The sequence below is a fragment of the Chiloscyllium punctatum genome, chromosome 7, assembly GCF_047496795.1.
Source record: "Chiloscyllium punctatum isolate Juve2018m chromosome 7, sChiPun1.3, whole genome shotgun sequence".
Classification (NCBI taxonomy): domain Eukaryota; kingdom Metazoa; phylum Chordata; class Chondrichthyes; order Orectolobiformes; family Hemiscylliidae; genus Chiloscyllium; species Chiloscyllium punctatum.
This window is the reverse complement of record NC_092745.1, coordinates 57401328-57418316: the sequence shown is the minus strand read 5'-3', so window position 1 is coordinate 57418316 and position 16989 is coordinate 57401328. Positions and strand designations below refer to the sequence as shown.

General features: G+C 46.8%; 1 protein-coding gene across 3 annotated transcripts in view; it reads left to right on the top strand.

The window, feature by feature from the left end:
* The window catches only part of hmcn1 (hemicentin 1), a 597300-nt gene that overhangs the window by 516656 nt on the left and 63655 nt on the right, over window positions 1–16989 (top strand). For all 3 annotated transcript variants that reach the window (XM_072573640.1, XM_072573638.1, XM_072573641.1), the window contains one exon: window positions 13868–14038. In XM_072573640.1, the coding sequence (XP_072429741.1) occupies window positions 13868–14038 (171 nt within the window). The remainder of the gene's footprint in view (window positions 1–13867; window positions 14039–16989) is intronic.

Sequence of the window (16989 nt, the reverse complement as noted above, 5' to 3'; positions counted from 1 at the left end):
CTCCCTGTATTCCATGAGATCTAACCTTGCTAATCAGTCTCCCATGGGGAACCTTGTCAATCACCTTACTGAAGTCCATATAGATCACACCTACTGCTCTGCCCTCATCAATCTTCTTTGTTACTTCTTCAAAAAATGGAATCAAGTTTGTGAGACATGATTTCCCATGCACAAAGCCATGTTGACTATCCCTAATCAGTCATCGCCTTTCCAAATACATGTACATCCTGTCCCTCAGGATTCCCTCCAACAACTTGCCCACCACTGAGGTCAGGCTCGCCGGTCTATAGTTCCCTGGCTTGTCTTTACTGCCCTTCTTAAACAGTGAAAAATACAAGTCTAATGACTTTGTCATCTCTTAATGACTGAATTACAACTTTTAAAATTTAAAATGTATCCATGTACTATCTGGTTGTTATGTAATATTTGAAAACATTGTAATCAGGACAAGTTGAAAACATATTATTGGCCTGAGTAATAATATTTCAAGTCAGGTTACCACTGTACTCCCATGTTCACAATACAAAATACTATCTTGTCGTCACTGGCATTAAAAAGGGCAATATAACTTAAATGTGGAGGTGCCAGTGTTGGACTGAGATGGACAAGATCAGAAGTCACATGACACCATGGACATAGTCCAACTGGTTTGTTTGAAATCATAAGCTTTTGGACCACTGCTCCTTCATCAGGTGAAATACAAACTGAGGTGCACAGCCAGTGGTTTTGATCTGTGAAGGTAAAGTTGTCATAGTGCCAGAGGACCATACAAACTGCTTTATCATTATAGAGAGACAATAGATGACCCAAGGGTTATCTTGCCTCAGACAAGGGGCAAGATTGAGAAGGTAGGAATCATGAAATATCTACCGTGCAGAAAGAGGTCATTTGACCCTCTGAGTCCCTCCAACGAGCATCCCATCCAGACACAGTCCAGCAACTTATCCCCATAACCCTATATTTCCCAATGGCTAATCCATCTAGCTTGCACAACCCTGGACATTACAGGGCAATTTAGCATAGTCAATCCGCCTAACCTGCACATCTTTGGACTGGGGAGGGAAAACGGAGCTGACGGTGGAAACCCACGCAGACATAGGGAGAATATGGAAACTCCACACAGACAGTCACTCAAGGCTGGAATCAAACTCAGATGGCTGGTACTGTGAATCAGCAATGCTGACACTGAGCCATCATACCACCTGTAACACAGGATCTCCGATCCACATCAGTACCAAAGATGTAGGTAGAAAGGGCAATGTTATCATGTGTTCAAAATTTAGGAAGCCAGAAAGGAAGCTAATAATCAGGACTTCAAAGGTAAGCACTCTTTGAAAAATTCCAGGGTAGATCAAGTGAATACATGACTGGAGAGATGCTGCAGAACAGACAGGTTGCACCTGAACAGAACCAGGACAAATTTCTTGCAGGATAATCTACTAATGCTACAGCGGATGGTTTGAACTAACTTAGCAAGGGTGTGGGAACCAGGCGTTAAAGTGGAATTCTGAGGTATGTAGAGAATGGGAGGAACAGATAGCACTCTAGTAGGAAATAGAAAAGCAAGACATGAGGTGGGGTCAGAGTAAGAGGGAATGAAATCAAGTCAAAATTGGAGTTACTGTGCATCTATGTGATACGTGCAGTATTGTGAATAAGATTAGTTAGTTTCAGGTGTAAATGGCAACATAGCTAGTCCAATTAGTAAGTTTGAGGGTGATACAAAGATTGGTGGAGTTGTGGATAGTGAGGAGGATTGTCAGAGGATACAGCAGGATATGGATCAGTTGGAAACATGGGCAGAAAAATGGCAGATAGAGTTTAATCTGGATAAATGTGAGGTGATGCATTTTGAAAGGTCAAGTACAGGTGGAAATTATACAGTGAATGGTAGAACCCTTAGAGGCACTCATATGTAGGGGGATCTGGGTCTGCAGGTTCATAGATCACTGAAGATGGCAGCGCAGGTAGGTATGGTTGTAAAAATGGCCTATGGTTGCTAGCCTTCATTGGAAGAGGGTTTGGGTGTAGGAATAATAAGTAATGCTGCAGCTTTATCAAACATTAGTTATTCCATACTTGGAATATTGCATACGGTTTTGGTGACCACACTACCAAATGGATGTGGATGCTTTGGAGAGCAAACAAAAAAGGTTTGCCTGGATGTTGCCTGGTAAGGGGGAATTTAGCTTTGAAGAAAGGTTGGGTAGACTGAGTTTGTTTTCACTGGAATACAGGAGGTTGAGGGTTAACCTGATAGAAGCACAGAAACACAGAACATTACAGCGCAGTACAGGTCCTTTGGCCCTCGATGTTGCACTGACCTATGGAACCAATCTGAAGCCTATCTATCCTACACTATTCCATTTTCATCCACACATTTATCTAATGACCATTTAAATGCCCTTAAAGTTGGCGAGTCTACTACTGTTGCAGGCAGTGCATTCCACACACCTTCTATGCTGAGTAAAGAAACTACCTTTGACATCTGTCCTATATCTATCACCCCTCAATTTAAAGCTATGTCCCCTCATGCTAACCATCATCATCTAAGGAAAAAGGCTCTCATTGTCCATTCTATCTAGTCCTCTGATTATCTTATGTCTCAATTAAGTCACTGCTCAACCTCCTTCTCTCTAACAAAAACAGGCTCAAGTCCCTCAACCTTTCCTCATAATAACTTCCCCCTATACCAGACGATGCCCCTGTAAATCTCTTCTGACCCTTTCCAAAGCTTCCATGTCATTCCTATAAAGCGGTGACCAGAACTGAATGCAATACTCCAGGTGCAGCTGCACCAGAGTTTTGTACAGCTGTAACATGACTTTATTGCTCCAAAATTCAGTCCCTCTAACAATAAAAGCTAACACACTTTATGCCGCCTTAACAACCCTATCAATCTGGTGGCAGCTTTCAGGGATCTATCTGTATGTAAGCTTATAAAGATTGTGAATAGCATGGATAGAATGGAAAGTATGAGGCTTTTTCCCAGGGTGAAGAGGTCAATTACTGGAGGACACAGATTCAAGGTGCGGGGTGGATGGGGTGAGTTTAAAAGAGCAGTGTAAGGTGACTTTTTCACACAAGGGGTGGTGAGTTACCCGGAATGATCTACCAGAGGAGGTGATAGAAGCAGACACAATAGCAGTATTTAAGGAATACCTAGACGAATGCATGAATAGGACGGGAATAGAGGGATATGGATCCTGTAAGTGAAGATAGTTTTAGTTTTAGTTTTAGTATGGAAAGGCAAAATGTGTTGGCGCAGGCTTTAAGGGCCAAAGTTCCTGTGCTGTATTGTTCTTTGTTCTAACAAAGATGGAATCATGGTGATAAAAGACCTGAATCAATGAAAAGGGTGGGACTGGTTTCTAACTATTCATGGATGCAAAACATTCAGGAAATTTGAAAGATTTGAAAGAAGGAAAAGAGATGGTCTTGAATACGGAGAACATTACAATGCTAGGAGAGAGAGGTTCCCATGGTGGTCAAACATAGAATTTATTTGACTAGAGCTAAGAAGCAAAACAGTTAACAGTATATTGCTCAGTGCATTCTATCAGCCACCAACTAATGGGAAAGATGTAGAGGAAAAATCTTGCAAGAAAGATGGGAGATGCAAGAATTATAGGATAGTTATAATGGGAGACTTTAATTATCCTAGTATAGACTGGCATAGTGACAGTGTAAAGGACAGAGAGGTGCAGGAATTCCTAAAGAGTGTTCAAGAGAGTTTTCTACATACAAGAAAGGAGACACTGCTGGACCTAATTCTTGGGTTTGAAGTTGGCCAAGTGGATCATTTGTCACTGAGGAAGCATTAGGGTGACAGTGATTATTCATTTAGGTTGGATATGGAAAAGTAGAAGAAACAATCTAAAGAAAGAATAATTAAGTTTCGGAGAACAGCTGTTAATGGGCTGAGAACAGATCTAACTGTGATAAATTGAATTTAATGATTAGTAGGCACATCTGTAATTGAACAATGACTGCATTCAAAGAGGCGATAATTCAGTTAAGTTCAAAGTACATTCCAATTACATTGAAAAGTAGGACAGACAAACAAATCCCAAGCTCCTTGCATGATGAAAGCAATACAATAATAAGAAGCAGAAAAAGTGTGTATGATAGATGCAAGGTGAATAATACAATTGAAAATCAAGCACAATGCACAAAGTTCAGAGTGGGATTAAAAACAATAAGAGAAGTGAAGAAAAAGCATATGAAGAAACTGGCAGTTGATGTAAAAAGGAATCCAAATTCTTCCAAAATATTTGAATACTAAAAGGGCGATAAAAAGAGTGGACCCAATTAGGACCTAAAAGAGGGTTTATATACAGAGGAAAGGGTCACAGCCAAGGTATTAAATCTTGCATTGTCTTTAACAAGGAAACAGATGGGTTCCCAAGAGAAGGTATTTGATAGATTTCATGCGTTTAAAATTGATATGAAGAAGGTATTAGATTGGGTGGCTCTACTTAATATTAATAAGTCTGTTCGAGAGCATCAAGTTCCGAGAAGTGATGGTCTCAAACAATCTGGCCTGGTCCACCCACGTTGATGCGACGATCATGAAAGCACAACAATACCCCTACTTCCTCAGGAGGCTAAGGAAATTCAACATGTCCGTAAACACTCTTAACAATTTTTATAGATATGGCATGCCCAGGACAGTAAGAAACTACAGAGAGTTGTGAATATAGCCCAGTCCAATATGCAAACCAACCTTCCGTCCATTGACTCCACCTATACTTCCAGCTGCTTTGGGAAGGCAAACACTTTAACCAAAGACCCCTCCTACCCAATTATAATCTCTTCCAACCTCTAGCTTCAGGCAGAGATATGTCAGCTTAAACACATGTACTAACAGATTCAAGAACAGGCTTTTCCCTGCTGTTATCAGACTTTTGAATGAATCCATCTAAGATCTCCAAACATAGACTGGAACTGCCATAGTGTTAAGGGTTTAGATGGAGAGGAATTTAAGTGTGTACAAGAAAATTTTCTGATTCAGTATGTGGATGTACCTACTAGAAAAGGTGTAAAACTTGACCTACTCTTGGGAAATAAGGCAGGGCAGGTGACTGAGGTGTGAGTGGGGGAGCACTTTGGGGCCAGTTACCATAATTCTATTAGTTTGAAAATAGTGATGGAAAAGGATAGACTGGATCTAAAAGTTGAAGTTCTAAATTGGAGAAAGGCCAATTTTGACAGTATTAGGCAAGTACTTTCAAAAGCTGATTGGGGCAGATGATTGCAGGTAAAGGGGCGGCTGGAAAATACGAAGCCTTCAGAAATGAGGTCACGAGTGTGCAGAAGCAGTATATTCCTATTAGAGTAAAAGGAAATGCTGGTAGGTATAGGGAAATGCTGGATGACTAAAGAGATTGAGGGGTTGGTTAAGAAAAAGAAGAAAGCATATGTCAGGTATAGACAGGATAGATCGAGTGAATCCTTAAGAGTATAAAGGCAGTAGGAGTATACTTAAGAGGGAAATCAGGAGGGCAAAAAGGGGACATGAGATAGCTTTGGCAAATAGAATTAAGGAGAATCCAAAGGGTTTTTACAAATGCATTAAGGCCAAAGGGGTAACTAGGGAGAGGATAGGGCCCCTCAAAGGTCAGCAAGGAGCCACAGTAGATGGGAGAGATATTAAACGAGTATTTTGCATCAATGTTTACTGTGGAAAAGGGCATGGAAGATATAGAATGCAGAGAAATAGATGGTGACATCTTGAAAAATGTCCACATTACAGTGGAGGAAGTTCTGAAACTCATAAAGGTGAATAAATCCCCAGGACCCGATCAGGTGCGCTCTAGAACACTCTGGCAAGATAGTGAAGTGATTGCTGGGCCTCTTGCTGAGATATTTGTATCATCGATAGTTACAGGTGAGGTGCCGGAAGACTGGCGGTTGGCTAATGTGGTGCTGCTATTTAAGAAAGGTGGTAAGTTGGTAACTATAGACCAGTGAGCCTGACGTCGGTGGTGGGCAAGTTGTTGGAGAAAATCCTGAGAGATAGGATATATATGTCTTTGGAAAGGCAAGGACTGATTAGGGATAGTCAACATGGCTTTGTGCATCGGAAATCATGTCTCACAAACTTGATTGAGTTTTTTGAAGAAGTAACAAAGAGGATTGATAAGGGTAGAGTGTTAGACGTTGTTAGCGCGGATGAAATGATCTCAGTCCGAGCCCAGAGTGCGGTTTGACAATCGGTAACTTTATTGAAGTATTTAACGCCAGCGGAGACCAACCGAGGTCCGAATCACGATCGCTCTCCCGTTTCCCATGCGATGTTACAAGTTATATACTTCATGAGTCAGGATGTAGGAGATTGGGTATGAATGAGTGTGAATGGTGGCAATCATGGCTGGAGTATGTGTGAATGTCAGGCTTCCTGCCGTCCTCGGAGGTTCGGCAGCATACACAAAAGGTGTGCTGTTTATCTTTATGTAAATGCGTCCAGGTGCTATCTGCTTGTCTCTCCGTGATGACTGGAGGCTAGCACCGCCCTTTGTTACTCCCAAAGGGTCTGTTAGGTTTGTTTGGTGTTTGCCTTTTGTGCAGGACTGTTTTGCATGATCAGGTTATGGGTGTGTGTCAGTTGGAACCTTGACGAGATTATAAGGTGGGTTTCGATCTGTGAGTCATGACCATTGTCTGGAGTCCTGACTAGTGTCTGGTCCGGTGTGTATTCGGATCTGTCTTTGGGCCCCCCTTCTCCCGATCATGTGGTCGGGCTGACAGCTGCTGTCTTAAAATGAATACTGTTTGCTTTAAAATGGATACTGCTGGTTTTCCCGATGTGGGCCTTGCTCCATGGTAAACACGGGGCGGTTTATACCCGCCTTCAGTCCCCCCTTTCGGCAAGAGTTTGGCCATGTCCACACCCCCGAAGCCAACATCGTAAAAGCTGTTACCCCGCCCGGTACATTCCGCCGGCCGTCATGCTGCAGTCATGGGGCCTTTGGATAGTCCCGGGAGATGGTTACATTAGTTCGAGTCCTGAGAGCTCGTGGTGTCTGATTACTCGCCAGGAGTCCATGGCGTGGAGCATGGCCTTTCTGGCTTTTCGTTTCTTATGTTGGCAGCATGAGTGACATGCCACCAGGAGCCAGGCCAGAGCTAGCAGTAACTGTACCCCCACGATGGCATGGGAGATGATTCTGACCCAGGGGTGTACGTTGACGTTTAGGCCCCAGTTCCAAACCCTCTGGGCCCAGCCCTGGGTCTGCAGAGCTGTCTCTGCATCCTCCTCTAGGTCTTTGATATGGGCTTGTAATTGATGGTATAGTTTTACTGAGTGTCCCACCCGGGTCCTAAGTTCCCGCAAGACCTCGGCCAAATGTGTGATGGGGGCTTGTTCGGGCTCCTGGTACTCCCTAAGGGTATTTCTGAATTTGTCGGCGGCCTGTATAGACTCGGGGTCCCGACGTCGGACCTCCGAGATATGGGCTTGTCCAATCGTCACTGGGCACCCAGGGGTGAAGCAGAACTCGTGGTGGGGAATCGGGCATTGCAGTCCGTTGAACCAGAAAGACGTTTCAAGGGTAGGGACACAATATTGTCCCCTGCCACCATACCCCGCCCTAGTGAAGTGGAGGCCCGTGGGTTCGATCTCAAGGGTGCAGCCCTGTGTGCGGTTGAACCCACATTCCGCTGTTTCACTCCGCCGTAAGGGGTGGGGGCAGATTGTGATTGCCCCTCGCCGTTTGCATCCTGCAAGCAGCACCCTGTACACAGCGCCGTCTCGGGAGATGGCTGTGTCGTGTGCCAAAATATATTTGTGGGAGGCATTTTCCCACATTACTCCAATGTTTTCGATGTGAAACAGGGGAAATGGCCCAGACCCCGGGGTGACCACTGGGATCAGGAGGACCATCCCGACTCCCATTGCCTCACTGACCTCACAGTCGGGAATCACCGGGTACACCCGGGTCATTCCCTTCAGGGTCCGGTTATCAAGCGGCCCGGAGCGTCCTGCGAGTGAGGCCAGTTTGGTGCTATCGATCCAGTCGGGCACCTCCCCCCTTTGTATCTGATCCAGGTTGTGTCAGATTTGGGCTACCATCCACAGGCCATGCGCATGGCACAGCTGCCCCTCTTGAATGTGAGCCGTGTTCTCCCTTTCCCGATCAATAAGGCGGTTGATGGTGTGGGCATGTGTCTCCAGGACTGCAATGTCATCGAGATGAATGTGTACTCCCTCTTCCCCCAGAAATGCCTGTTCTGCCTGGTGTGTGAGGGATCTTGCTAACAGGTCTCTCATCACCTCTTTTAGCTGTTCGACTTTCTCGTTAAGGCCCTGGATATCTAGGGAGTTTACCACGGATGTTCCTGTGCTGAGTCCTGTGAGGGCGTCACTGATAATGTCCCGTCTGCATCGTTGTGTGTTGTGTATGTCGGTTCGATAGTGGGTTGCCCCCATGGCATCTATAGCCCTCTCTATCACCTCTGTTCCCATCATGGTGTATAGGCTGCGTACCTGTGCTGTGCAATATTCCGGTACCCGGATGCCCGATATATTGACCTGCACGGGCACGACCTCGTGTCAGACGTTATCATAAAGGACTTCCCCCTCCTCCCATAATATCAGTCTCCCTGCGGGCCCCGGCCTCAGAGAGGGGCATGGTAGTATCTCGGGAGTCGTGGTTGTTGGTGGTGTGGTTGGGGTTGGGGGGGGGGGGGGGGGCAGGGCGAGAAACACAAATATAGAGAAATCACGGCGGCATTGGTCGGTTCATAGTAACCGCAAACGGACAGGTCCCGTATCGCGACCGTGTCGAAGGCCGGGGCCGAGGCGAGGTCGTCTGGCATAACGCATATCGTTCCGAACACTCACCTCCCCCAGGTCCATAGCCTCTGCACGTCGTAGGCAGGTTGGTCGTGGGTCGCGCTCCGATGTGCAGAGTAGGCAGATTGTCTGTATGTCCGGGAGGACCTCCAGCCAGGCGTTGAAAAATGTGTCGACCTCGTCAAGCTTATCCCTCGCAGGGATGCAGATGGCACTGGATGAGTTGAAGGCAACGCCATGGCGGTAGAAGTTGTCTGAAGCTCCGGAGGAAGAGGGTATAAGTCCTATGGCGAAGAGGAGGATGTGGAGGACGGTGCACCGGTGTGACAAGATCTGTGAAAGAAAAGAGAAAGGGAGAGAGAGAGAGACACCCTCATCAGGGTGTATGATTAGTAAACGTACATGTGTTCTGCGGCTCCCCCCCCCACCCCGCCCCCACCCCACTCCCGGACCAGTCCACCACTGTTGCTGTAAGGGGAGAAAGTGTTAAAATCCCACCAGGCATGTCGGGGGAGTGCGGGTGAGTGGGGGGATAAGTCGGTGGTGGCTGGGCCGATGTTCCGGCCACTCCACGCATCGGCCCCGTGTGGCTTGGTGCAGAGATCAGAGGAAGCCTGTGCTCCGGCCACTCCACACGTTGGCCCCGTGTGGTTAGGGACAGGGACCACAGTCTAAGTCTTTGTCGTCTGTCTAGTCGGGCCCTGGGGGAAAGGTTTAAGTTGGGACCAATGTTTCCACCTGCCCTTCCCCTTCATATTGATGCAGGCGCAGGTGTCGCTGGTGAGGATGATCTCGTGCGGCCCCAGCCATCGAGGGGCGAAGCCGGGCCAGTCGAGGGCAGCCCGGACCAGGACTTTGTCCCCAACGCCCGGGAGGGGTTGGGGAGGCGGTTGTTGCTGCTGTTACGTTTGGTCCCTGATGATCGCGGGCGGTCTGTCTGAGGGCCCACAACTGCGCGTCTAGCTGTCTGATGTAATGGGCCATCCTATCCCTAAGTGGGGCCATGTCCTCACCCCCTTCGATGACGGTCTCGGGTGGTCGCATGGCCCTGCCCGTCATGAGTTCGAAGGGAGTGAGGCCAGTGGAACGGCACGGGGTGGCTCTGAGGCGCATCAGAATGCAGGGCAGGACGTCCACCCAGCCCTGACCGGTCTCGACGATCGCTTTTGCGATCGCCACTTTGAGGGTCCGGTTCATGCGTTTGACCATGCCCGAACTCTGGGGGTGGAAGGGGACATGGAAGCGCTGCCTGATACCCAGGAGGAGGCAGGCCAGTTTCATCGCACGTCCCGTGAAATGTGTTCCCTGGTCTGAGTCAATCTGGAGGGGGACCCCCCATCGCGGAAAGATGTCGAATGCCAAGAATCTGGCCACAGTGGCTGATGTGCAGTCCCATGTCGGGAAAGCCTCTACCCAGCGCGTGAAGTGGTCGACTATGACCAGGCAGTACTTCTTGCCGTGGCTGGCGGGCAAGGGTCCTGTAAAGTCGACCTGGAGGTTCTCCCAGGGCCCCTTGGGCTGTGGTTGGTGGCCACAGGAATGCGCAAGGGCCTCCCTGGGTTATGTTGGGCACAGACAATGCACCGGCGGCAGTGCTTGGCCACGTCGCCGTCAAGTCTGGGCCACCACCAGTCGGTCTGGAGCCTCGCGAGGGTCCCCTCCCGGCCTGCGTGGTCGGGCTCGTGATGTAGTTGTATCAGGGTTGTTCTGATGGCTGCGGGGGCCACTACCTTGCCGTCGTGGCGCCATACCCCATCGGGGTCGGGGATCGCACCCCTTGCCCTCCAGTCCCTCCCTTTCCTCAGGCTGAGCGCCATTCTGGACGTCCAGAACGTTAACATCCCAGACTTCATTCACAGGCGCAGCACGTACGGGGGGTAGAGGGGCACCTGCGGCGGCTTTGGCGGCCTGGTCGGCCCAATGGTTCCCTAACTGTTTGGCGGTGGTGGCTCGCTGGTGCGCCTTGATTTTTACAACGGCCGCGAGCAGGGGAAGGCGCGCTGCCGCCACTAAGTCACGGACTGTGTTCTTGTGTTTTATCTGGCCTCCGCCGGCCGTGACAAAACCCCGGCGGCTCCATGCTGTCATGTAGTCATGGACTACCCCAAAAGGGTACTGGCTGTCGGTGAAAATATTTACCCGCTTGCCCGCCCCCATGCGGAGCGCTGCCGTGAGGGCGACCAGCTCCGCGACTTGGGCTGAGGTATCGCCGTCTAATGTCCCCTGTTCTCAGGTGGCCCCGGTGTCGTCGACCACTGCCCAACCCGTCCGGTAGGACCCCTCAACCAACCGGCGTGAGCCGTCAACGTATAGGACCAGGTCGGGGTCCGAGATAGGAATATCGGCAATGTAGTCCTCCTCAGCCGAATCCATGACGGCCTGGCAGTGGTGGGGTTCCCCTACAGTTGTAATCCCGTCCGCGGGGTTCATTCCCGTGTCCCTAACTATTCTAATGGATTGGTCACGGGGGAGGAGGACTGCCTCCCAGGTTGCCCTACGGGCGTCAGAAATGGTTCGGAGGCGTCCTGTATTCAGGAGCTCCACTATAGTGTGTCCGGTGTGCAGGATGATCTGACCAGATATGGTGACCGGCTTGCACACACGGACCGCCCACGCGGCGCAGTCAAGTGCGGCCACGCAGCGGTGCATCCCCCTCACGACCGGGGACTCCTTAGTAGAGTAGTACCCTATGGGCTTCATGCGGTCCCTGGAGAGTTGGGTGACCACGGCGCTATAGAACCCCCCTTCCAGGCTATAAAAGACGTGAAAGGGCTTAGAGAGGTCGGGAAGGCGCAGGGCCGGGGCACTGAGGAGGTGGGTTTTTAGCTTGGAGTAGGCATCCTCTTGCTCGGGGCCCCACTCCACCCTCTCTGCCCTGGGCCTACCCCCCTTTACCAGGTGCTGGATGGGCTCAGTGATGGTGGCGAAATGTGCTATGAAGGCGCGGCAGTAGTTGAAAAGGCCCATAACGTGGCGGATTCCCCTGGCCATGTCCGGCCGTGGCATGTTGGCGATGGCCGAGTTACGATCAGGAGGCAGGGTCTTGCTGCCCTGGCTAATGTCGTGGCCCAGGACTGTGGCCAGGCCGATCTGGGTCTTTGTGGGGCTGATTTTAAAATCTGCCCAGGCGAGGGTGAGCAGGACGGTGGTCAGGGCTCTCAGGTGTGAGCACGCGTCCGTGAACGCGATCAGGAGGTCGTCCACGTACTGTAAGAGGGTGCTAGAGAAAGGGGATAGGTCGCATTCCTCGAAGGTCCAACTCATGACCCTGTGGAAAATGGTGGGGCTGTTGTGAAAGCCTTGTGGCAGCCAGGTCCATGTGTATTGCCTGTCTCGCAGCGTGAAGGCAAACTTGTCCTGAGAGTCACAGTGCAGCGGGATGGACCAGAAGCCATTTGCCACGTCCAGGACCGTAAAGATCCGGTGGGAAGGCTCTCGGCCGTTAAAGATGGTGGACGGGCTGGCAACAATGGGGTGCTCTTTAGGTGTGACCCGGTTGAGTGCCGTATAATCGATGGTGAACCGATAGCTCCCATCCGGCTTACGGACTGGCCATATGGGGGAGTTGGTGGTGGACACCGCGGGTCGCAAGACACTGCGGCTTTGTCCGTTCCCCTCCCGAGCGGATACTCAGCCCTGTACACCCCCCGCACCGACAGTACCCGATCAAACCCGAGGCGCTGCGCGCCACGGAGACCATTGTGGCCGAACTCACCAATCTAGGACTATTCTTCTTGGAGAGGGTGGAGTTTAACTCAAAATCATAAGTGCATGCCTGGAAAAGTAGGTGACAGAAAACTTTTCCTAATGGTGAAACAATCAAGAGCCACAAGACAGTGATCTAAGTTAAATGGTGACATGAAGAATTTTTTTACGCTGACTATTCAGGATTTGGAAACCACTGTCTGAGAGTATGTAGGAGGAAGATTCCATCATAGCCTTCAAGCAAGACTTGCATAGTTATCTCAATGGGGAAAAGTCAGGAAATGGCATAGACGTGTCAGATTAAATGGCAATCTTTAATGCTGTAACCATTTTGTGGTTTCAGAAGTCAAATTGTGTGACACTCCTACTGCTCCTTCCCCCTCCCCCCAATCAAACCTCATCACACCACTTCAACTTGGCACTGCATGAACTTGTATTTGCTGAGGTGATTTAGTAAAACTCCCAAATAGCTCATCTACTTAATTGGAACTTTCTTAATTTTTTTTGAATGATAAATATGAAATTGTCATTAGAAGGAGACTGTGAGCACTAGAATTACTTCAATGGCCCAGGCAAGGAAAGTGGAAAATAACGAGTGAAAACTTAGACTTTTGACCTTTTCCCGGTCACTCCTATTAGAAAACCAGTGCCTGTGAAATTTAAACAATAGGTTTGGGCTGAACTGGTAGAGCTGTGCAATTAATTCACTATAAAAGTTTCCAAAGGATTTTGGGTGAGTGACGTTCAGCATTTATTGACTGATATGCAGTCAGGGTACCCTGGAAATATTGATCAACCCACTCAAGGAATCTCTTCAATAATTGACTAAAATTCTCGAGGCCACCCTGCAATATTTGACGAACACACACACATGGCAGAACACTAACCTTCTAAATAAAGTAACACTGACCTAAAAAGAGAAACATTATTAATAGTGTTAAAATATTTATTAGTATAAAGCAACAGGAAAATGTGCTGGTTTGTCTGTAAGTGCTGAAAAACAAAGAAATCGTGTCTAGAGAGACAAGTTTCCCTCAATCAATTAAATGTCATCCCAAACTCTGTGTGTACCAAAAAGCAAGCAGAGTTTATAGGATTATATGAGTCAATACTTTGGGGAGAACAGAGTAACATATCAAAGATTAGAAATTAATTTTATTGACAGATTTTTCAGCTTTACGTAACTACTTACTTAAGAGAATTCCTCAGTTCAGGTTTTTATAGCATCAGTTATGATCTCCAGTAAACGTTGCTTGTACATAGAGCTTTTTCATTTTTTTTTAACATTTGATGAAATGTTGTTAAAAGAACAGATTAATATTAAATACTGAAAAATATTGTTTGAGTAAATGCTTTTGCCTTCAGTGGATGGCAGTTGGTCAGAGTGGAGCCAGTGGGAGGAATGTTCTCGTACTTGTGGCCAGGGCAACAGGACACGGACCAGGACGTGTACTAATCCACCAGTGCAATATGGAGGGAAACGGTGTGATGGCAATGCTGTGGAGGCTATCATGTGTAATATCCGCCCTTGTCCAGGTATCTGAGACAATTCTAATAGTTCAATCTGTACACTTACTCAGTGTAACTCTCTCTCTAAACAAAGGCTTCTAATATTACTGTCATTGTTTCAGATTCCTTAGCAAAGAGAAATGAATAAGACTATAAAATACTTGTTTTATGACTTTAAAAACATTTCATAGGTTGTATTGAGTTGTATTACAGGTTCTTTGTACTTCCTTTTGCCTCCTCATGTAAGAGAATAATATGAACAATTTTGTAAATGTTCTCATGTATATGGAATTAGGTTACTTCCCTCTTCGAGACAAGGATTACTTGTGTCTTCTGCTGGATTTCCAAACACTGCTTCCCCAACCCATAGTTCCTACTTGCTTAAGAGTGAACATTTGCCATGGATCATGCTTCCCATCACCTCATCAACATTGATCCTCACCCACTGGCAATGACATAATTTCTATTGATTTTAAGCAAGAATCAGGGATGTGCAAATGATGGGTAAAAACAATGACTGCAGATGCTGGAAACCAGATTCTGGATCAGTGGTGCTGGAAGAGCACAGCAGTTTAGGCAGCATCCAAGTTGCCAAGGAGTTAAATTTTCGAGTCTTATACTTCAGTGTTTTTGGAAGGAGGAAAATGTTCAGCACCCTTTCAATCTTGCTCCGATTTTAATGACCTTCTTAATACCATAACCCTAAAGCTAAAAAAGCAATGTCAACAAGCTAGCTACAACAATAACCAATAACTAATGCAACATTCAAATCAACATGAATGCTAATACTCACCCATCCCATTCCCCAAACTGATAGAATCTCAAGCAAGAAATATAAATTATTTCAATGTTTAAGTGCTCCTAATGAAAGCACATACCTGCAAGAAACCTTTATGCATCAGAGCATCCCTCCCATAAATGTAGCCAAACTGTGCTCATAAATATATATATGCATATGTACATTCCTAAGGATTTATTCTATTTTTGCATTCTCTAATTTTTGCATTCTTCAGTTCTGTTCTGTTCCTTGCTGCCATGCTCTAGCTATTGTAACCCAAATTACTGCACTGTTCCACTGCCTCGTTGTTTCATTCTGATTTAGAATATAGAACATGACAGTGCAATACAGGCCTTTCAGCCCTCAATGTTGTGCCGACCTGTGAAACCATTCTGAAGCCCATCTAACCTACACTATTCCATTTTCATCCATTTGTCTATCCAATAACCTTTTAAATGCCTGTAAAGTTGGTGAGACTACTACTGTTGCAGGCAGGCCATTCCACGCCCATACTATTCTGAGTAAAGAAACTACCTCTGACATCTGTCCTATATCTATCACCCCTCAATTTAAAGCTATGTCCCCTTATGCTAGCCATCACCATCCAAGGAAAAAGGCTCTCACTGTCCACCCTACCTAACCCTTTGATTACATTATATGTCTCAATTAAGTCATCTCTCAACCTTTTTTCTCTCTAATGAAAACAGCCTCAAGTCTCTCAGCCTTTCCTCATAAGACTTTCCCTCCATACTAAGGAATGTCCTAGTAAATCTCCTCCTTTCCAAAGCTTCCATATCCTTCCTATAATGTGGTGACCAGAACTGTACACAATGCTCCAAATGTGGCCGCACTACAGTTTGTACAGCTGCAGCATGACCTCATGGCTCTGAAACTCATTCCCTCTACAAATAAAAGCTAAGACACCATATGCCTTTTTAACAACCTTATCAACCTGGGTGGAAACTCTCAGGGATCTATGTACATGGACACCGACATCTCTCTGCTCATCTACACTACCAGGAATCTTACCATTAGCCCAGTACTCTGCAATTCTGTTACTCCTCCATCTCATGCTTTTCTGCATTTAACTCCACTTGCCACTTCTCAACACAGCTCTGCAACTTATCTATGTCCCTCTGTAACCTAGAACATCTTTTGGCACTATCCACAACTCCATCAACCTTGGTGCCATCTGCAAATTTACTAACCCATCCTTCTACACCCTCATCCAGGTCATTTATAAAAATGACAAACAACAGTGGCCCCAAAACAGATCCTTGTGGTACACCATTAGTAACTGAACTCCAAGATGAACATTTCCCATCAACCACCACTCTTTCTTCTTTTAGCCAATTTCTTATCCAACCGGCTAAATCACCTTCAATCCCATGCCTCTGTATTTTTTGCAATAGCCTATAGTGGGGAACCTTATCAAATGCCTTACTGAAATCCATATACACCAGATCAACCACTTTACCCTCATCCACCTGTTTGGTCTCCTTCTCAAAGAACTCAATAAGGTTTGCGAGATATGATCTACCTTTCACAAAACCGTGTTGACTATCCCTAATCAACTTATTCCTTTCTAGATGATTATAAATCCTATTTCTTATAACCTTTTCCAAAACATTGCCCACAACTGAAGTAAGGCTCACTGGTCTATAATTACTAGGGTTGAAGCTCCTCCCCTTCTTGAACAAGGGAACACCATTTGCTATCCTCCAGTCTACTGGCACTATTCCTGTAGACAATTACAACATAAAGATCAAAGCTAAAGGCTGTGCAATCTCCTCAATGGCTTCCCAGAGCATCTTTGGACAAATCCCATCCAGCCCAGGGGACTTATCTATTTTTACACTTTTTAGAATTACCAGCACTACCTCCTTGTGAGCCTCAATCCCATCTAGTCTAGTAGCCTGTATCTCAGTATTCTCCTTGACAACATTACCCTTTTCCAATGTGAATACTGACAAAAAAATATTCATTTAGCGCTTCCCCTATCTCTTATGACTCCATGCATAACTTCCCACTGCTATCCTTGATTGACCTGAGTAAGATTAGAGCCATTCCTTTATTCCTGATATACCTGTATAAGCCTTAGAGTTGCCCTTGATCCTATTCACCAACAACTTCTCATGTCCCCTCCTGGCTCTTTTTAGCTCTCTCTTTAGATCTTTCCTGGCTAACTTGTAACTCTCAA